The sequence below is a fragment of the Dermacentor variabilis genome, chromosome 6, assembly GCF_050947875.1.
Source record: "Dermacentor variabilis isolate Ectoservices chromosome 6, ASM5094787v1, whole genome shotgun sequence".
Classification (NCBI taxonomy): domain Eukaryota; kingdom Metazoa; phylum Arthropoda; class Arachnida; order Ixodida; family Ixodidae; genus Dermacentor; species Dermacentor variabilis.
In genome coordinates, this window is record NC_134573.1 from 148,663,421 (window position 1) to 148,685,003 (window position 21,583).

Here is a 21,583-nt window from a genome sequence, read left to right on the forward strand (position 1 = left end):
CAGTGGACTTAAATATAGGATGCTGATGAGGATGACTTTGGCAGGTTGACGTTGATTCCTATTCAACATGGTACATACCTACGAAGAGCATTCCCACAAATGAGGAATTAAATGAGGGTAATTAGGTGAGAAGCCAACGAAATAGAAATATTTTTGAGAAAGACGAATAGTAAATTTATTGAATGAAAAAATATAGTCAACTTTTCAAAAGATAGACACTGAAAGAACATAAAAAAAATGTAAGCAATCGGAGTCGAGATTACTGTCATTACGGAGCCTTACAGGACTTCCTGCACAATGCGCGGTTATGTACATATTTATATATTTTTTAATACGCCTTATGGAAGCTCTGCTCGAAATAATAACAATTAAAAAGCAATCAATATCATTGGATGAGAAGAACTGCAAAAACCGAATGGTTCGATTCTTCTTATTTTTTTATCTATACCAGCCAACAGGCAATGAAGCCAAGGAAAGTGCTAGGGAAATTAACTGCCTGCGAATGAGAATTCTGAGAGACCAACGAAGATTCTGGCAACGCACTCTAAAACTTTCATAAACAACGCTTCAAGCGCGTTCCTGGAAAGTACCATTGCCATCGGCAGTGCCTAGTGGGCAGAAAGCAGCAAGCGCTGCTGTGAACGCTTAAAATTCGACTGTAGCAAAATTGACACTCCCCTTGGAGTTGCGACCGAAGTTCGTCAGACGAATATCTCCATTGGTAAGTACCATTTTCGCTCGCGCTTCTACATACATTCATCATCGTCGCAGTGGTATCATCAACCCGACAGCGGGGCAGGTTACTCCGAGCAGTGCGCAGCGTCCATTGCGCGTTATTCCAGGCTGTCTGTGTCAATTAGCTGCACACAATGCCAACGAAACGTTGTATTACAGCAATCAAGCTTTGATAAATGATACTGGTCGCCTATTTCAAGATGCTTCTAGTGGTTTAGTGCGAACTTCCGTCGGAAGCGGGGGGGGGGGGGGCGACAAAGTTCTGACGCTATGGAAAGGCGAACAAGGGTGTCATACTGTACATTTTCAAAATCCGCCATATTTCGAATTCGGTAATGGCGGCATTTTGATCCAATCAGAGAGCTGCTACGGCCTCGCTGATTAGCTGAAAACACCACCTGTACGAAATCCGACAATATGTCGAAAAGTGTCAATGTCCAGAATCTCACCCCAGGGAGGGGGGAGAGGTGTATTTTGTGTCTTCGTTGCGCTTTAGGTTACAGTGTCACTAGCTCCACTGTCGTTTTGGGCAGGAACAACTTAATATTTAGAGAAATAGCAGCAGCTGTCAACAAGCAATATCACGGCGAGAAACACTCGCGTTCCAGAAAAAGATTTTTTTTTCTTTTTTTTGCGGTTCCGCCCGAAAGCCGAAATATTGAAGCGATGGCAAGGTTTAGCGTTGCGTTCGAACTCCTCAGACGGTTTCTAACCATACGCGTGCGACAAGTTGGCTAAACCGAACACGCAAGGCAACTGCTGCTAGGCAGGAGGATGAGCATCCCGGCAGCTAGCAGGCGTCTCACAAAGCAGGCTTAATGAGGAGCACCGCCAGTCATGGAGGAAGGAAAACGTTAGTAGAGAGCGTCGCGCAACGCGATTGAAGCCAAACCTGGTGGCCCAACACGTGATCGCACGTCAAAGTGCGCGGTTGGTTTTCGTGCTCCTGCTCTCCAGGCTGAGCAATGGAAGGGCAGCTGAACAAGCGCGCGCCGAATAAAAACTACTGGCATGACTACTGGGAACCAAACGTCTCAGCAAATCTCGATTATTGCTCCGTGATCTCGACGCAAGAGGTCACGTGTTATTGCGCCACCACCGAGCAAATCTATGGGCTTCACGGAGCGTTGGCTTGCCAAGGCTGGCTGCGTGACGTAACGCTCCCTCCCAACTTTTTTCCTTCCTCCGTGCCGCCGGTGACATTGTAGACATCGCCAATTGTTTGGGTGCACAAGATGAAGCAGAACAAAAACCGTCAGCCTTCGTAGATTGGGGTGTACTGTACTTTCCGCTCAGAACATTGTACGCGCCACGATGTGGTGCATGCGCGCACCGCTGCTCAGCAGGCACGCGAGTGTTTGTGCGCCCAACGCTCATTGCCAGCGGCGGAAGGCGAAACGCTGCGCCGGTTCCGCGGGAGTGCCGATTGAGCGGAGGGCTGAGGAGCGTCCACATGTTGTCGTCATTATTAGGGCCTTATATGTCTTATAAGAAGGTGTCCTCGAACGACCTTATCGCCAGGAACCGTTCAGCCACGACAGTACGGCCATGACCATACAAAAAATATCACGCGGTCACAGAGACGCGTTCGTGCCACTGCTCGCGCGTTCGTCGTCGTCGTCGTCGTCGACGTCTTCCACAGCTGGCTTTCACCTTCGCGTATCGTAGGCGATAGCTAAGGACTCCTTGGAGTTTTTCGCAGGCAAGTGTCTATCGGAAACCCAATAAGCGGCAGATTATATTTTATTGGGATAGCAACTATGCGGTTGCCGTCATCGTGCTGTCCCTCTATCGGAATGCTCAAAGCGTCTCTAGACACGGAAAGTGCGTTTGTCCGAAAAAAAAAATTAGAAAGCGAAGTGGAGGCTCCGTCAACGTACTGCCCATTCGGTTCGGTGGCGTTCTGCCATCCTCTGCTGGCGCGAGCGGTGTGCGCGGCACACTAGCGTTCCTGCTGAGCTGCTGTGTACTATTTAAGACATGTACTGGCCTGAGCGAAACGACCAGTAAACTTCAAGTTAGCGTCAATATTTCGATGGGTATGGAACAACACTGACGGTTACCCGTCGGTCTCATCTCGTGCAGGATCGAGGTGCGACGCCTACAACGCCACCGGCGGTGCTCAACTCGCCAGCTTTGCAGAGTCACTAAACAAACAGTTTCTTATAGTGACTCTACAGCTTTGTGAGACGTCTAGCACACTTTGCCAAGCATAATTTGCCCTGCGCACTGCGTCGTGCCAACATGTCGAACCTGCATATAGTTATAATACACCGTCCGAGGAGTATTAACGTAGCACTCGTCCGAGGATTTCAAACGCTACGTTAAACCTTGCTGCCGCAGTCAACGCTTCGCCGTTCAAACGAAACTTACCGTATATTTATGACATTGAAAGATATCATCATTCCAGGCTGATACTCTTTGTAAAATTGCTGTTATCACTGTCCACTTCGAAACTGTAGGCATCGTACTGGGCTTCAACGCCCAGCACTGTGAACGGTACTGCCTAATGGACGTATGCCCATGCATGGGTCCAAAGGCTAGCAGACACCACGGCGCGAAACCTTACGCCTTGATATCATCAACTTAGGTCACGGCACGCTCTCTTGTTAGAGTCATTTGCTGAAAAAAATTGAGCTCCAGTAGACTACGAGGCGTAGTAATGTGTCGCAGGCCATATTTCTTTCAGGAACGCCTTATTGCGTCACACCGTTCTAATCATGACTAAGATCATGACTAAGAAAGTAGATGATTCTCTGCGTATGGTTCATGCGCAGTACTTCCGAGCCTGTACTCGCAGATAAAGTGCCGCAATAGTGTACGTAGAACATTGATGAACCATAGCGCAAATATGAACACCAGAGGAAAAACCTGCTGACCGCGTCGCAGCTATCTAGCTCAAGGATGACACCTGAATACCTGTATGAAAGTATAAGAGGAGAAAAGGACCAACAGATACAGAAAAGAAGTGTTCAGTATATTCTGCAAAGTTCACACTTCAAACGTTCTTCGGGAACTGCAGCCTGTGATGTTTGCAAAAATACAGTAAGAAGCTCATTACCACTGCAAGCTTTCTCGAGATAATTTTCGTTTTTCTTTCTATGACAAATTCTCAAGACACAGCTGCAGCTTATCAACCTTGGTGCTTGGACCCAGAAGAGCTAGTTCCAGCTTTTTTCACCCTATCTTTCAGCGACAGTTTCCCGTGAGAAACAGAAGCCAAGCTGCGCGTCGAAATTAGAAAAACTTTTCTTTTAGAGCGCAAGTGTGCCACTTAAGTTGCTGAACTCTACGGTTGACCTCTAGAAATATGACTTGCAACTATTTGAAGGTAACTTGCAAGGAACCAGTTACACTCTCCAGTAATGATATTATACTCAGGTACTTCTTTTAAAGATATAGTAATTGGCAATCTGTTCAGTTACCTTTTTTTTTCTGGTACTCAGAAACATAGCTTAATCACATTTTCTTAGCAACTTGTACAGTTCAGTAATGACATGATGCAGAGCGACACGAACGGTGACTTTCACGGCGTGATGGACACGTGTCATCGTGTCTGGACGCTCAGTCCTTTACTTTTCGTTCCCACTGCAGTGTGGCGCGAGGCCATTTGAATGCCTAATGAAGAGTCTCCTTACGGCGACCTGCAGAATCCTATGGCGTGTAGCTAGGAGCCTCACAAGGCTAACTAAGCAGGTCTTGGCATCGTCGCACACTCGCAACTCCTACTCTTTCAGATGCATTTGTTCTGATTTTGCAGAGAACAGCCTCGTGGAGATTATGCCATAGAAACATGGCTGAAGCTTCAGGCAGTTGAACGTGACATATATGACGTCATGACACTCACAAGGATAGAGAACTTGGCGAGTTGAATTACGTTCATGACGTGGCAACGCAAGTAAACTGACTCAGACTGCCGTTGTCCGTTTTATTACTTTCTGTGTCTGTTTATTGCGTTATTACATCGTGGAGGGTCGCGGCCCGTCAAACGCAAAGATTAACATTACAAGGTGTCGATTCAAGCGCATTTGCATGTGGGCCAGGCTCCGGGCCTACAATGGTCTGCTAGCTAGTTTTTTTTTCCAGATTGTACTGACCAGCCCGCGATTTTCACCTTTTTCTGAGTGCGGGTCTGCTGGCGTGACTGACGTGTGACAGCCGGCTTTTCTTCGGCCCGCATGGGGACACTGAAGCCAGTGGAAACTTGGGCAGAAATTTCCAAAACTGCCTTGGTGTGCGGGAACATATGGAAGAGACTTGGTGCTTGGCGGCTTCGCCTGCGTGGGCCTTTCTTCAGCGCTATGGTCGAAGCAGGAGAACAGTGAGCTAGACTTTCCGCAGCAGGGGAAGAAAGACCCCGCCCCACCTTACTCAATGGCCCGCACTTTGTGCACTACAGCTGGGTCCGCCAGGGCTGAGAAATCAGCGTGGACTAATTCCCGGTTCCGGGAACACGCTATCGCTTAGTCGATGGAAACAGGGGCTTTTTCTAACCGGCTGTCGTGAAATAACTCCAGGCGGTATCGGGTGCGGTGACGATACGCCTAAGCTCTCAAAGTATTAGGTAAAAAAAAAAAGAACAGTCTGAACCTCAGAAAAATGAATTTTGTGGTTGGAAAGGAGCCTTGCAAGACAGCCGATCACCATCAGAGAGTACCGTCCCTCCATAGAATAAGAAAGCTTGGAAAGTTTTGTTCCGTGACCAGGTCACATCCTTCTATCCCATCCTAAGAAAAAGAAATGAGAGAGATAGGAAAACGGCTCAACTCTCTTTTCTGATAGCTTCCCATATTTTGCGGCTCGCTAGCCTTGTCACATGTTACAAATTATCCCACAGGTTCCTGGTACGAGGCTATTCTTAAGGCTGGTATACCGATACGGAGCCACTGCCGATCTGTCGGGTGTAGCGCACTTTCGTGTTTAACGAGGGACCGTGGCCACATTGAGTAGGCGTTCCGTACGTCGTGCATGTTTTACTGAAGCCGTTGTTCAATAGTGTAGCTGGCGCCTACTTCCAATGTGCCTTCGCTTACACCGAATACCTTTGTGCGAAGCGCGCAGGTTTCTTTTTACCTGGGCGTGACTGCAGACATGACCCGGACAGGTGGACCCTCCGAGGGTAACGTCGACTCCGCGAGGAGCTTGCCGAACACACATCAAAGCGGTAAGAAAGAGTTTCTTTTATTTATTTTTGCTCTCTCTCTTTGCGTGCCATTGTTATATAGCGTCGTGGATAGCTTGGAGGGACGGAAAATTACGCTTCTAAACGTTAGGCCCGCGTGGCCTTCCCGAGATTTCATCACGAAGTACTACTGTAACCGCCGCGTAATTGCAGGTTCCCTAAGCCAAGACATGTATCGTGAGAGACCTTGCGTAAGGCCTATATAGTGCATATATACACGATATGCGCTTCTTTCCACGGAACCGGACGGCGCGTACAGAAGCAGCATTGTCTCGGAGACCACCGGATATTCTGGTATAAACAATTTTCAGCAGGTTCTTTTTTTCGTCGAGTTTTTCGTCGAGCAGGTTTCTTGCGCACAAGGAAATTCGAAAGGTCTACGGAATGGGCCCGCCTGTGGTCGTTGCGATCGCCAGTGTTGTCCGGGATGAAGTGTCCAAGGCTCACAGACACCCGCGTCCGAGATAGCGGCGTCTCTAGCTGTCCACAGACATTCAGCGCCTCACATATGCTGAAGGCTTGCGACACTCCATGCCCACTTCTCGCGCTGCAGTTGCGGTCCACACTATGCCTTAGCCGCGATCCAATCAGCACGTGCTGGTTTAAGCATGGACAGCCACCGTGCGTCCACACGGAAGTCTGATATCTGGCGTATATACTTCGTACAGACGATCCCGTTGTTACCACTGCGGTGAGGCATGTGAGGCTCTACCGCGAGTGTCCATACCAACAACTCGGATTATGCGGTTTTTCCAATCAACTTGCCTCGTCCGTACTGCCCCTCCGTACTCCTTCGCTGTCGCAGCGCGCTCGCTGCCCACTGCTGGGTGACGTAACAGAACGTCGCCGCGAGGGGCGTGGCCTTAAGCTCGCTGCGGCCTCCCAGTTTCGGTTTCGCGCGCTCTGATGGCCGAATGTAGTGGTTCCACAATTCCTTGGTTAATCGCATTTTTCCGGATACAAAAGTTACTATAGGGCTTGTACGGAGCGCGCTTCAATTTGCCGATTACATTGAGCCCGGTGAAACTACAGAAGCATGAAAAGTTAATAAATTATTATTTTTTTGTTAATCAGCGACTGATCACCACGTATCAGCTGTCGCCCCGTGGTCGCCACCATGCACTGACGACGTGTCTCCGAAGGAACAATGCTTTTATTCCAAAACAGCTACGCTTAAATATTACCTGAAGTCTTCGTATATACGTAGAAAACACCCGGCATATCGCCACCAATATGTCGCAATCCGTGAGGGCATTCTTTCTTACTAAGACTTCTAGAGTGAACTCGGACATCGCGATCGTTGAGCTGTTATGTGGGAATGATGGGTATATACAGTGCGTGGATGCGCAGACCACGCTGACGCGGAGCCTCCACGAGACTGGTGCGTGGCCGACTTGCTGCTGGGCCGTCGTCTGCGGGGCGTGGTGAGGGGCGCGCTGACGACCCGGCCACCCCGGCTGCCGCCCGCGGTGCTTCCCGACCTGCAGCTGGTGACGGACCCGGAGTCCCAGTCGCGCGCGTCGACGCCAGCGCGCAGCCTAGCCAGGTCGGCCTCGTGGGAGACGATCTTTCTCTACTCGCAGTACGCCCGGCCCTTGGACGTGCTCAGCGAAAATTGGGAACGGTAGGTTGGTGCATATATGCCTCGCTGTAACAGAAGTATAGTTTCCGACACGAAATTACCCTCGTTTATACACGACATTCGTCAGAGGACGTACGCAATTATATTTTTTTTTTAAATCATGAGCCGTTCTACTCTGTGAAAGTGGATGACCAGAGAAGCTGTGTAGCGCACGACAAAAAGGTGAGACAGAATTTGCAACAAAGGTAATAACACACTTATTTTCTTGATCGGTGGTCATCGTGACGAAAGGCATGCACACATTTATTTTTATAGACCCTTTTCACACAAACAGCGTTTCCTGAAAATCTTTGGCTAAGCCCTCAGTAGCAGCACATGTTACAATAGCCTATAAACTTATCAGGCCCTCCGGCTGGCACCAGTTTTGCTGCAGAGTTGGAATGTTTAACAGGTGAATTGTAGCGTTAAGTTCAACAAAAGAAGCCCGTACATGAGCTCGACGTACGGCGCACGTTCCTTATATCTTAAAACATCAAGAATATGTGGCTAGAGTATACTATGCGACAAAATACATCTTTTTTTTTTCTCGGCTTACTGAACTGTCGTAAATGGCGGACCGGAAGTTCTCTGGGGTCATGAACGCACTGCAGCCACATCGCGGATGCAAAAGGCATCCGCGTTCATTCGTGTTATACATTCGTTACATACATTCGTGTTTTCATTTCGCGATATAATGAGAAATAATTTGAGACCGAAATCACCGCACCGACTGACAGTGGGCCAGTGCCGTCAGCGCCCTCGCAGAGGGAGGGGCAGTATGGGAACGCTGGCATGATAAGCGGCTTCGGATCGAGTCCGCTGTGGGCATGTACGCACGAGCAGTGACACGAGCCATTGCTAATGATGATAGTTTTTGCTCACACAGATTCGTTGACTGACACGAAAAACGCACGGAACCCTAGCCACAAGGCGCTTCGCTGTAAATATTCTCAATCCGCTCTGCGAATGAAACGCAAGCGCGGTGCTTCCGACGGGCCATGGAAGATGTCTGTTCATCTTGATGGCTCGTTGGCGGTTCGTCATGCCGATACGTGGCACGTAAGCGACGCTATATTACGTACAATCGCTTTACCCGGCGCTTTTACCCGCCGAGAATGAGGTCGCGCAGGTTCGTGTCCCGACCGCAGCACTCGCGTTGCGACGGTGTCGGAATAAGATAATGCTCGAGTGGTAGAATTTAGATGCACGCTAAAGAACCTTACGTGGGCGAAATTAACCGGCGGCCTCCCGATGCGGCGTCCCTCGTGGACTAGTTCGCAGTTTCATAACGTTAAACCCTGCAATTCAAAAAAAGGAAAGGAACGAAGCACGCGCGTTGCTCTGTCGTTAGGTCTGGCCAACCCACATTTCCTTATACAAATACACGTAAAACGCAGAAATGCTTTATATAACATAACCACTGGACCGACAAGTTGAATTAAGTTTGTATCATTGGAGATAGAAAGTTACAGTACTCTAGGAAGCAGATTTTTATTAATAACCTGGATTGTACTACAAATATTTCTTCAAATAAGAAAGCTTAAAAGAAGTAGGTTAGAACGAAGTTTACAACCCTACAACTCTGCACCAACAACGTACATTGCAGCTTTGTTAACTGTACCTGTTAGAGTACCCAAAGTGGACAATTCCTGATATATGAATTTACAGCTTACGCAAACTTGTTAAACGTTTACAAGGGTTTTACAAACGTCCTCCTCGAAGGTTAGTTATATACTTTGGAGTGGCGTACAATACATCTATTTAATCTGCCTAACATGCATTAATTATTAGGTGCAGCTTACAGAGTTGTGCTATCGTTTGTTATTGTCGGGTTACAGAGTTGTTAGCTTGGTATTTGAATATTTTTTGATATTTTATGAACTTCAAGAACACTTGACAGCATAAACAACATCACAGCATAAATAAAAATGTCTATCTCGTAGAGTCAGTAAACTTGAACTTATTACAAATGCAACAAACCTCATCGAAATTTGTACAGTGGTTGCGGAGAAAAACGACTTCTCCATTCCCCAGTATTTACATACAAGCGGCAAGGCTAAAGCTTCCTGTTAATACGCAGCAGTGAGTTTGGTCTGTAGACACTGGATTCTTACGTTGCTTTGCTGTCTGTGGGCCAGTCAGGCCGTACGCGTCGTTAAACTCACGATAAAGGTGCACTGTTCTTCCGCTTACTTCTTTTTTAACAAAGCGCCGTTTTATGCGCTGACTGACAAAAATAACCGGAACGCCAATGTATACCGTTGTAAACTTAGAAAACCAATATCTCGAAATTGGCGCCATTCTGAGAACTTGTTCCAAGTGCGAACCCGCCGGCTACAACTAGTAAATTGCAGGATGTGCCGTAAGGACGTTGGTTGGACATTTAATCAGCGAAATTTTGGTAATTAGTGGATCATGCACTTGGGTCTATCACGCAAGTAAGGTCCGCCTTCTTCGAGCGATTCAGCTCAGCGACTAAAATTGCGGTATCTGCGTACAGGCGATTTTATGAGAATTCCATGTAACGAAAATATTTTAAAGACAACGCTCGATATCTACCGTCAACATATTGTAAACTTCTCGGCGATAACCTATATAGCGACATATGGGACCCTTTTGGCACAAACGAAGACGAAAGCAACATCCTGTGACACGAAACCAATACCCGACTAATCAACCTCTCTAAAGCATGTGGTTTATCTAACAACGCATAAGCGCACCCGATCTGCTGGTCTTTATAAACATTCGAAAAGATGTGGGAAAACTGCATGAAACGCCAACTGATGGCCCTTGCATACGATTATGTCCACTTCGCTTGTCCTTTAGAGTATTTCGCTTTGACTTCTAAGACTACGTCTGACTGCAGACGGTGATTTCTTTACCATAGATAACGCGTCCCCTTTATATATACTACGATCACATTTTCTGTATTTGAAACGTAGTCAGTATGCTAGACGATGACAGGGGAGTCTACGAAGACGAAACTCCTATATTATAGCACTGTTAATTTGTTTGGCGGGTGACACGATGTTGTGTTCTGAAACGCTTCAGGCACACCATAAATCATTATTTATTATTGTTCCTTCTAGGCATCAACGTAGGAAAGTCCTCCGCCGCCTCTTCTGCTGCTGTCCGCAATCCTGAGTCCAACATGCTGCGTCGCGAATCACCTTGTATCCACTTCAAAACGGCACCGAGGAAGTCATCTTCGCGTTTGAAAATTCGGACTTCGGTCAAAATAGTTATTCGAACGCAACATTAAAGAAGTTTTCATTTTGCCGCAGTCTGTAACATTTAAGCACCTAAATGATAACTGAGTGAGCGTGGGCGCACTAACTTGCTCATTTAACATGGTTTTTCTCTTCCGATAAACACAAGATATTTTACCCCCTACCACCCCAACCACCACCACATCCACCATCACCACCACTACCCTGTCGAGCGTTTACCATGGACACAGCTGTTGAATACAGAATGCATTACTGTGGCTACTGAACGCTATCGAAATGTAGTCTGGTTTGGAAAATGTCCGATAGTAACTTTGTAGATAGCGGACATATTCAGCACCTCCGGTAAGCGTTATATTACGCTGTATTAAATTGGCCGATTCTGAGCACGTCCGCAGAAAAAATTCTCTCTTTAGAGCGAATCTGTTCGAGTGATCGGTCGAGACTTGACTTCATGCGAGCAGTTCTACCTCGCAATTGGCAGTCAACTGCAAGTCTGCGCGACGAAGCCCTTTATAGCGACCGTCGACCGAGAGCATCCTTGCAGCACAGACGGCAAAATACAGTAGACGAGCGCATCGTAGTTTTGCTGCAGCGATGGATAGTGACTGTCGTCACACTATCTGCTTTGAGAAAGTGACTACTAGAGAACAACCTCTGGAATTCGAGTAGTTAGGTTGTTGTCCCGCACGACGACAAAGAATATAGCGCTTGCAGACGCGCCATCAAAGCCCTATTCCTTCTGGCAACCAAATGGTCCAAAGGGACTCATCGAGGGGCCATTTCCCCATCGCTCACATAAAAAGGCGAGACGCGAGTGCCTCAGTAATCATATATGTTCACATAGTTCGCATTCTAGTTATTTACTGAGATCACTGCAGTTCCGAAGTCAGTTCAGCATGTCCCAACAGTACAACAGCCGGGTTGCGAGTTAAGCAGGGGGGTGGAGGTATCCTGTAGGTGCCCACATAGTGGACATGTCCATTTCGCGTTCTGCTGAAATTCCGATTGGCTGGGCTGGGGCACGTGTCAGAAGGAGAAAGATGCCCCCAGCCAATCAGCAGTTGATTAGGAGAAGAAATAGACATGTCCACTAGGTGGACACTTACAGAATACGCCCCCCCTCTCCCTTCCAGATCCGAATTGACAAAGCTTTTCGTTCGTAAGTGCTGTTTGTCATCGGCCGGCTGCCTTCGCTAAGATGCCCAATATCCCTTTTGGCTGGCTTATGCTTTTACGAAGAGTTCTAACGTAATGTTAATTTTTTTTCAGTAAGCACTCCATATTACTGCCTTTTTTTCAAGAAGTAGGTAACAAGCGCACGTTCAGCGTGGGGAATGACAAAAAATTTTGTGTCCGGAAGTGCAAGGGCACCGTCGCTTGTTTTTATTGGACCCCGAGTGTCCCAAACGCAGATTGAGTGGGTTCTCTGCGTGGGATGACGGCGCTCTGCACCATAGCTTGTGAACTGCTCTGGGTGTGCCACTATAATTCCCGATTTGTTTCTTGCTTCGCTCTACAAGCCTTTTGCGATCGTTTTAGTTTGAAACTTGCGCAAGTTTAATGCCGCAAATCCTGAAAGGCTTCCCTGTTCTCAGTTTTGAAACGTGTGGACTCAAGCGTCAACGGACATCACACGATGTGACAATATCAGGTAAGTTTGCTTTAATTTAGCGGCGTGAGCAATGAATACGAGCCATTTCGACTAGAATAGCTTGGGTTATCCTATAAGACAACCGTGAACCCAAGCTAAAAACCGGTACAAGCAAACGAGGTACATCGATGTTTGAAACACACCTTCAAGCAAACCTTCAATGTGAAAGGGGGTGGAGTGGGGTGCAAACTTAGCTATAGCTAAACATGAGCACATTCAAGAAGCCTCGACGTGAATGGAGGGTAGCCGAGTTGGTAGCAGACAAACGATAAACGAGACGGACAACTCGAACAGGCGCTAGGAATGTATCGAACACGGGGGAACACTAAGTCTGTGTTCGCAGCAACGTCAAAGCAACTGTTGATTTGCATGAACGCAGTCCATCTCAGACCCTTTTTTCCTTTGAACTAAAACTACACAGCAAATGCTGAGCTGCGCGAACCGAGTGCACTTGAGACCCTCTTTCCTTCGATGCATGTCGAAAGGACTCCGCACGTGCGCTGCTGAAAACACTCGTGGAGGCTGGCTTCTCCGCAACAAGAGGTATAGTGTGGGAAAGCTGGCCTCTTGCATTCGTGGCATTGTCTGCCCGATGACGTCACAGTGGCAACAGTAACCATCAATACAGATAGGTAAAGGTACTAAAACTGTAATGAACAAAGAGGATATAATGCCTCGCAGAGTGGTGCTCGGTCTGCATGCTGAACGGCGATCACTATGATCGCAGTGTACAGTAGTTACTGGCACATCTGCCAAGTGGACTTTTTCGTCTCCTACTTTTCCACTTATCATTTCCCCTGTACAGTGATATTGTCTGCACTTCTTTCACGTTCTGTTATTTTGCGCTGTTTCCGCTCGAATCGTGAACCAACCAGCCCAAGTGCGTGCGCTTCTGATATGCCTTCTGATGGCGACGTCAAGCATATGCATGGTTGGCACGCATATTTGATTCCTTCTCCATTCACTTACCCTTTACTTAGAGGGATGATTTGCCGGGCCGAGTTCATTTACCCTTTACTCTCTCTCTCTCTCTCTTCTCCTTGAACACTCGCACACATGCCAACGGCAGCGCAGCGTTCGCATCTGCATTTCAACGGCAGTCTTTCACAGTGTGTCTGGAAGTCGTTGACAATGCAGACTAGGATACCTGCATCTAGAACCTGCTGTCTACGAGTGAGGCCGCACGATAACTGAGAAACCGACAGGTACCTTGGTACGTTCGTAGGGGTCACCGCTTATGGTTTAAAATATAACGACGCCAGACGGTCAGTGAGTGTGAAGCAGCGGCCTTTTGTTTTGTTCCCGGCGGCCGTGCCGAAAGAAGAAACGGCCGTGGAGGCGAGAACAAATGGCACGCGTGACCTTACCGGTTTGGAAGGGAACGTTTTCTCAGCTTACACCAGACAGGCACACGCGCATGACCTCGACAGCCTTGACAGCGCCGCTTCGAGACAGAGTAGCCAAAAGGAGGAGCCGCGCCGCCAGCCAACGCTGCTGCGGGAAACAATAATTTCCTTTCATTCATATTCATGCTCACGCCTGCAACAGCCAAGCAGACGTCGTCTTGGGCACTAAAAGTGCAAGTGCGCCGCTCGGTGAAAGCGTCGTGCAGCAAAAGTACCGGGGACATTTTCTATGCCGGTTTTAAACTTAATTTGCGTCTAAAGTAATGACGGTGTTACTATTACCTGCCGCACGCTGCTTCTGGAGATGGCAGTTATACGAAGAAGGCTATAGGGCGTGTGAAATACTCCCCTGTGCTTCTCAAAACACCGTCACCATTTATTTTATGGGCATACGGCAGGACCGTTCACTTGTTTTCTCGTAGTCATCATCGCCCACATATTTTCTTTGCTTGCCAGAGTGTCCTTTTTCGCCGAAATGCGCTGTGTGCTTCGCAACTTTGAAAGAACCAGTAACATATAGTTATATTAATCTTAGCCAGAAAGCCGAGATACGAGGCAAGAACCAGTATAGTATTGGAAACACCACGCGACGTATTTTCGACGCATGCTCGGTGGCCGTCTCGACTCCTTCTTGTAAGCTGCGTTGTGCCCAGGTTGTTCGAAGGCTGGTTGATGTTTAAAGTGATTATCACTTAAAGCGGCAATTATTTAAGCGCTTTTCAGATGAGACACACACTTCGCGAGTTGATCGTTCCGAGCCTATAGTACTGTATTGCGCGACTTCACAGCAGCTGAGTTTTCTCTTCGGAGTGGCTTCGTATAAGTGAACTCCTGTTCCTCACCATCTATCGTGAATAGGGAGATTCAGCATTTTATAAGGAGCTGACCCAACACACACGCCTATGTCAACCAAATTTCGCCATTACTGTCGATGTCTGTGGCGCGAAGGTTAAGAAAGGAAAAAAAAAAAGAAACGGACAGACTTTCCTGTCTTAAGCTTTGCACCAGAAACATCCACAGCTATGCACCAAGTAGCCCAACGTCGTATACTTTGCCGTCAGTACCCTGCGAGATTCACCCGACTTACACAGAACTTACTGCTTCACTCAGATCATCAGCTTTACGTGGTGAGTGAAAGCATGGAGAATGCCCATGTCGTAAGCAAATCTTGTGACCTGTATATAACAGATACTATCCTTAATAATTTACTGTAGTTAATACAGAACGCTTGCTCAATCCAACCAGTAGCCTGCTTTCTCGGCACTTTACTTCTTCCGAAGTCAGCTGTAGACAGTGAAGATGTCGACTCCTGGCGAATCCGTTGTACTCTCGCAAGAGGCGACATCAGTGTACGCGCCATCAACACGCTTCCTTTTCCGACAGGAAACGATTAAAACCTCCTTACAAGCGTCAACAGCCATTTACGTGGTAATGTGCTGTCTGCATGTTTGCCACACGCCGTGGGCTGCGTGGCGCACGCTGCACATCTTCCACCGCGAGATTAGCCACGTCTCATCAACGCTTCAGCTTCCGGGATTCGCCACCGGCCCACCGTTCGATGCTGCACGGAAGGGTCAAGGGCCTCGCGTGTAATTCGCGTGGGGGGCATTCTCCGTGGCAACATTTTCTTTCCGCGTTTCCTTCCGCCGGTACCGAAAGCCGCTTACGCGGTAGCGGGACTGGCCGCCACGCAGGACGGATATAGCCTCTTGCGTCAGCGGCCAGAACTGCCCGCATCGGCGCGGACGGACGTTCGACATACCGGTCGCATCAAAGGCAGCCACCGCTCGCGCTCCTCCGCGGCAGGAGGTAACCCGCCCCCCCATCGGCGTTCCTGGCCGGCCGTGGAATGCCAGGCTGCTTCTAGCGACGGCGGAGCCGAATGCGTGCTGCGTAGTGCCGAGCGGCTTCGCGTACTGTGGAGAGGGGGCCCTTTCATACTGCAACCTCCTTGGTCCGGCAGGGCCCAACAAAAGCGTGAGCAACGGCGGCAGCGCCGCAGCCGTGGACGAAGCGAAGGGTAACTGGCCAAACCAGTCCTCCTGGCATGGATGAGGCTACCTGGCCAGCCGGCAAAGCCGCCATATTGAGGGGGAAGTCACCTCCTCGCTGATGATGGCGGCACGCGCCCTCTCTTCTTTCGTTGTGCCGCTCGCAGCGTAGTGGCGGCGGCTGTGGCGTTTAATCCCTAGTGCGAGTTCACGGCGGTGTGGTGGCGCGTCTCGGTTCCCCTCCAGCTGTCTCTGTCCTTCGCCCGTTCCGCGCCAGCGTGCCATCGCAGCCGCCGCGTTCTTCGGCGGTGACGAAGGTTCAACTGCGCCGTGCGCGAGCGACCGAGCTTCGACTTGCGCGCAGGACCTTGCCGCCGTGCGGGCAAGCATTCCGCCGTCGTTTGGAATTGTGTGCGATGAGGCAGCGGCGGTGAGGAAGGAAGAAGACGACGACGCCGTCCCGCGATTGTGCGGCGAGCCCCCGGCGCGAGCGGCGACGTGAGGGACTGTCGTGTGCGGTGAGCAGAGAGCGGTCAAGACGGCGGCGCTTAAGCCTAAAGCGATCGAAGCGGGCGCGATCATGGAGCCCAAGTACGAGTACGCCAGCGAACTAAACCTCTACCAGGCCAACTACATGCGCAACTCGAAGGCCATCGGCGTGCTGTGGGCCGTGTTCACCATCTGCTTCGCCATCATCAACGTGGTGGTGTTCATCCAGCCGCACTGGCTCGGCGACACCAAGGAGTCGCGCGGCACGGGCCACTTCGGCCTGTGGCAGTACTGCCACCTGATCCAGGACGGCCAAGACGTAACGTGCCAGGGACGACTAGACGACTTCAGCTCGATCCCGTCTGCGGCGTTCCGCGCGGCCACGGTGTTCGTCGGATTATCGGTTGTCATGGTGTTGTTGTGCATCTGCTGCATGCTGCTGTTCTTCGTGTTCCACTCGTCCACCGTTTTCCACATCTGTGGCTGGATGCAGGTCTTCTGCGGTGAGTACAGCGCACACGGCGCCCCCTGGTCATCGCGTGATAAAGATGCGAAACCAAACTATCATACGCGTTATTTTCTCCTTGTACGAACCGATACTTTTTGTGTATGCGTACATCGAACTTTCACAACAAATGGCAGTTCTGGTCGAAATTCATCTTGTCATCTACCGGTTTCACGGTCACAAAAACTTTGCTTCTAGTTGCTGAAGCCGACATAACACATACTCCCAGCGACACATATCGTATGCGCATCTCCCATATACTGTGCCAACGTAGAAGAGCATGTAACATGTAACAAACATATCTAGCTGACGTTCCCTATTCTTGCCAGCATTTACAGCTTTTTTTACCGTGGCAAGTTTATTGTCTTCATTCTCACCTAAAGATCTACCAGTTGTGTGCGCTCCGGTGCTAGTAGGTTTTTCGGTGCTAGTAAGTTCAAGGACCAGGTTATGCGCGTCAGCGCAGAGTTTGTCCAGTATGCTCATATTGCAATGTGTGTGGCACGGAAAATTATCTTAAAGGATTTGTCCCTTGTCTTTCCGTTGAAATGTGTACTGCTTCTTCAACTTACAATCAGCGGTTCTAGTTACCACTCGTTTAACGATTCAGGCGAATTGCACGTTTACAGCGGGGCACCAGGATAATACAAACAGTCATGTCCTCAATTATATAACACATACTTTCATACTTTACAAAAGAAATGAATCTTCTCACAACTACTACTGCTGAGTCCTGGCTGCGTGATGTCGTGCTCGTGTAACCCCTGTCGCTAGAGGGCCGTGGAGGGTGGACAGGCGAGTTGTTCCCCTTCTCAAGAACTTTTTAGCAGTGTACATGCAACCATAGCACAACTTGACTTCCCGGAGTGAGCTGTGGTTATATGCACAGAGGCCCATTGACTTTTGACAAGGGCGGGGGAAGCCGAGGGGCGCGATTTGTAGTTAGTCACAACAGCATGAAGCCAAGGAAAGCATAGAGGAAATCATTTGCTGTTTTAAGAAATAACGAAAAAAAAGTGATAAGGTAAAGAAATGATGAGGTAAAATAAAAATTACAGTGGAATGAAAGTGGCTTCATCGTCAGTTTTCATTTGCCTTTACCTTAGTCCTACCTTTAGGGCAAAAAAAAAATTATAATTTTTATTGTGCTTTCCTTGGCATCATTACCTGTTAGCTCCATATTGTTTTGACAAGGGCTGACGTTATGCTCAGAGGCGAAAAGTATGAAATTATTGATCACATGCTCATGATGTGGTATGACAGCAACTAATGATCAAGGCATGCACGACAGCATCGGAATGGCAGCTTAAGTCACACCTGTGGTTTGATTCCACCTTTTCAAAATACGTCTGTGTTGGTTCTTCATTGCATATCTACTCTGTGAGATCCCCCCTCCTCTCAGACATTCGTCGAGACAGTCTACAGCAAGTATGCAAATATTTTACAGTAAAGAATACAAAATGTGCAAAGGTAACCTGCGGACTTAAACAATCACACTTTTATTGGCTGATGTCCACAGACTTCCTGAAAGCATGCCGTTTGAAGTCTGTGGACCACAATGAGACCCAACGAAGCAGACGTCTGAATGATTATTGTCTATATAGACGAATGACTTATTTTATATAACGATAAGGGCAAGTCTATAAAAAGGCAAAGCAGTCTACTTGGAGTCTACAGAAAGACAGGCTGCCTAAATTCGTTATTTCACGAGCTTTATAAGCACATAGTTTCTGTTTATTTGATTCGTAAAGAAACCTAAATTACGTACATGAATAAGCAGAAAAGGGTCCAAGAGCACATAACTGAAAGGGGACCCCCTGTCAGAAATATATATTATATAAGAAACACGTAACACGACAGAAACAGCAATGTGATCGCACGGGTTAAGCGACTAATTGCTAATAATCGACTAATGTCCAAAGGTTTTATGCAAACGCGTCATTTGAAGTCTGTAGACCACATTTAGACCAAACGAACCCGCCTTGTGGGCATTTTTCTCTGCAGATAAACTGCGCACTTAATTTTTTCCATAACGACAAATCCGGAAAAAGCTAAGCAGTCTAATTAAAGTCCGCAGGCTGATAATTATTTGCCTTCAATTCCTTTTTATCATAGAAATCAACATCTGCGTACAACCAGCGCCTGTTCTAATTTCGCGAATTCAAGAGCACAAACCATCAACTTTAACAGCAACTTTAATAGAACGCAGCCTCGTTCCACGTAGCGTTCGTGTTGCGTGTACACGAATATTTGCATTACGTGTACGTTTTCTTTTTTTTTTTTTGCGTTCAAGAGCAGTAACCCACAACCTAGTTCCAAAGAGCGTCCGCATGCGAACGCCGAATTATCTAACACATGAGCAACACAGCTATGCGAAAGCTGCATGCTGAGTGACCTAAAGAAAGAAAGAAAGAAAGAGCGGTCTCCATAAAAAAAAAAAGGCCGCCGGAGAGCATCGATCCGGTTTTCAGGTTTTCCGTGTTCTTATACGACCACATATACCGCAAGGATGTTGCAGACGGCGTGGTGATCACGTTGCGCTGGTGAGCCCCGTGGTCGCCGTTTCAAGGCCGCCGTCCCAAATGCGGTGCCCGCAACTTGGCATACACGCCCGATGACCTCCCGAGACTGCTCGCCGCTTCTTTATTTTTTTTTTTCCTCGCGGAACAACTTTGGGATCTTGCGTTTGTGCTTGGTTATTCATCGCGCAAGGCATAACTGCCCCACTATATAGCGGGTAGTTTCGAAGACACTATACGTCAGCCAACGGTTTCGGTGGTCGCAGTAAATGCCGCAAAAAGCCGAGTATATACTTGCTTACGACTATTATTAGGCGTGAACGCGTGGGTGGTCCGCATGCAATCTCACATTTACGTTCCACATTCACATTGCCTGATATATATGGGACACAGCCACCACTATAGCCTGAACCGAAACGAGTATTTTGCTGATAGTTTAATTGCAGTTCTATTTAGATTGCAGTCGCAATGAATTGCCGCGTTCCGCTTCATCAAATGCCACCGAGCAGTGGCCAAGACCATATGTATATATTTATTTTCTTTTTGTGGGGGGGGGGGGGGGGAATTCAGATCGTAGGCTTGATTAGTCTCTTATAAAATGCCCCTAATACGACAATTATTCTGTGATCAGTCGTCACTGACGGAATCCTAACTGAATATAGTAGTAGTAGTAGTAGTAGTAGTAGTAGTAGTAGTAGTAGTAGTAGTAGTAGTAGTAGTAATATAGTAGTAGTTGGTTTGTTTAAGGAGTTTGATAAATAATGGGAACGGAAGGAAAATTTGCTACTGAACTTAGTAACTGTCTGACAACTTAGTAACAACTGACAGCTGTACCAGGGTGACCAGTGGACAAAGGAGGGGGTGTAAAAGGAGAGGGAAAGAGGATGTCAGCGGCCGTTTTCCTTTTTTTATAGGGCAGGTCAGTGCCTTTAAAGATACTACTGTAGATTTCGACGATACATTACTGAGCATGTGTGAGAACACTGCAATTATGGTAAATGAAACTCGGTTGATGCTCCTCACAGTCATCCGCTTTGAATTAGCTTATATATGTAATGTCACCGCCGGAAGGGAAATAAACATTACAGAAACGCATTCTTTTTCTTAGACGGAGCTCCGGTGTATCCGACAATATATTCGGGGCCACCCGATCATAGGAGATACGCGCTAATTTTTCGCAGTAATTCTTCTCTCGATGTCACTGTCGTTGCGCCTGCGCGGGATCATGCTTTCTTTCTTCGGTGCACTTGGTCCCCGAAACATCAAACGCCCGCACGTCTTCAAGAAGCGCGTCAGCGCTACGAAGACTCTCTCGCGCGTGGAAACCCGTCTGCGTCGCAAACAGCCCGCGCACGTCAGCGCTTTCGAAGCTGGATACTGCGCTCGCAAACATATTCCCGGTGCTTTGATCACCAGCGTGTCTCTACAAAAAACAAGACTTCCTCTTCGAAGAACAATAAGGGATCGTTACAGTGCGCCCGTGGAGCTTGCCAGGGCTCGCGCGTCCCTTTCGTGTCCCTGCAGCTGTTTCTCGTTTTAACGTCTGGTAACTCACGTTTCCCGCATCGGGTATACTTTAGCCGATCCTTTGCCAGTGAGCGTGATAGAAGTGTCTGGTTTTGAATTTCTTTTTTGCTTCTTCAGTCAGCGCGGTACGTTCAAGCGTTCGAAGAACTTGAGAGCAAGAAGAAGAAGAAATAAGGAAACGCACGTGCGCCGCAGGCCGCGAAAAGCGAGCGATACAGGAAGGTCCCGCGGCAGGAACTGGAGATCTCGTCATCGGAAGGAACGCGTCTCTGCACGGGAGAGGCTGCGGACGTAGAAGTGAGGAGGGGGGTTGGCGTGGAAGGGGGGGATGTAGGCCACCGACGCTGCCGCCGCAGTGACACGCTCGCCGCGAAAGCCCCGTTTCTTTTCTCGACCGGTGTCTCGCTAATGTGGATCCCCTTTTTATGTGCGGGTTCCTCGGCCGCATAAAGAGACGGAGCACGCAAGAGCACGCTCGCATGGCGACGCGGCGGGATTCCTCTATAGTAATCAAGCGTACACAGCGCGACAGTTCTACGTCGTTGCACGCGGAGTGGCACAATTCATCGGCCTGATTAAATTAAAATGATGCGCACAGGCACTGAGGTCAGTAGGGGAGATTTAGAAATGGTAGACCCAAAAGACAGCGTACGTTACCTTCCCTGGGCATACGGCTCCTCGCATGTGAGTGTTACTGGCGCTGCTGCTTCTTGCCAAGCCGCTTGTG

General features: G+C 48.4%; 2 protein-coding genes across 5 annotated transcripts in view; both read left to right on the forward strand.

Moving 5' to 3' along the window:
• The first annotated feature begins 566 nt into the window (after positions 1–566).
• Positions 567–10,817, forward strand: LOC142585450 (uncharacterized). Of its 4 annotated transcripts, none has more exons than XM_075696223.1 (4): positions 567–721; positions 5,797–5,899; positions 7,253–7,541; positions 10,628–10,817. In XM_075696223.1, exons 2-4 carry the CDS (start codon positions 5,827–5,829, stop codon positions 10,680–10,682), a joined length of 417 nt encoding a protein of 138 aa, XP_075552338.1. In that variant the 5' UTR covers positions 567–721; positions 5,797–5,826; the 3' UTR covers positions 10,683–10,817. The 4 variants fall into 4 exon arrangements, with proteins under 4 accessions (XP_075552338.1, XP_075552337.1, XP_075552340.1 ...); XM_075696222.1 differs by having other exon boundaries at positions 568–721; positions 5,790–5,899; XM_075696225.1 differs by having other exon boundaries at positions 573–721; positions 5,790–5,899; positions 7,268–7,541.
• A 4,840-nt stretch (positions 10,818–15,657) lies between these two features.
• Positions 15,658–21,583, forward strand: part of Tmhs (Tetraspan membrane protein in hair cell stereocilia) — a 151,998-nt gene continuing 146,072 nt past the window's right edge. Inside the window, exon 1 of the mRNA XM_075696226.1 lies at positions 15,658–16,808. Within this exon, the coding sequence (XP_075552341.1) occupies positions 16,397–16,808 (412 nt within the window). The 5' untranslated portion in view covers positions 15,658–16,396. The remainder of the gene's footprint in view (positions 16,809–21,583) is intronic.

Bases quoted from the DNA above. Each gene is read 5' to 3' on its own strand.
- LOC142585450 (XM_075696223.1), top strand. From the start codon at position 5,827: ATGACCCGGACAGGTGGACCCTCCGAGGGTAACGTCGACTCCGCGAGG. The intron at 5,900-7,252 runs GTAAGAAAGAGT...GGGTATATACAG, and splicing joins GCCGAACACACATCAAAGCG to TGCGTGGATGCGCAGACCAC. The intron at 7,542-10,627 runs GTAGGTTGGTGC...TGTTCCTTCTAG, and splicing joins CTCAGCGAAAATTGGGAACG to GCATCAACGTAGGAAAGTCC.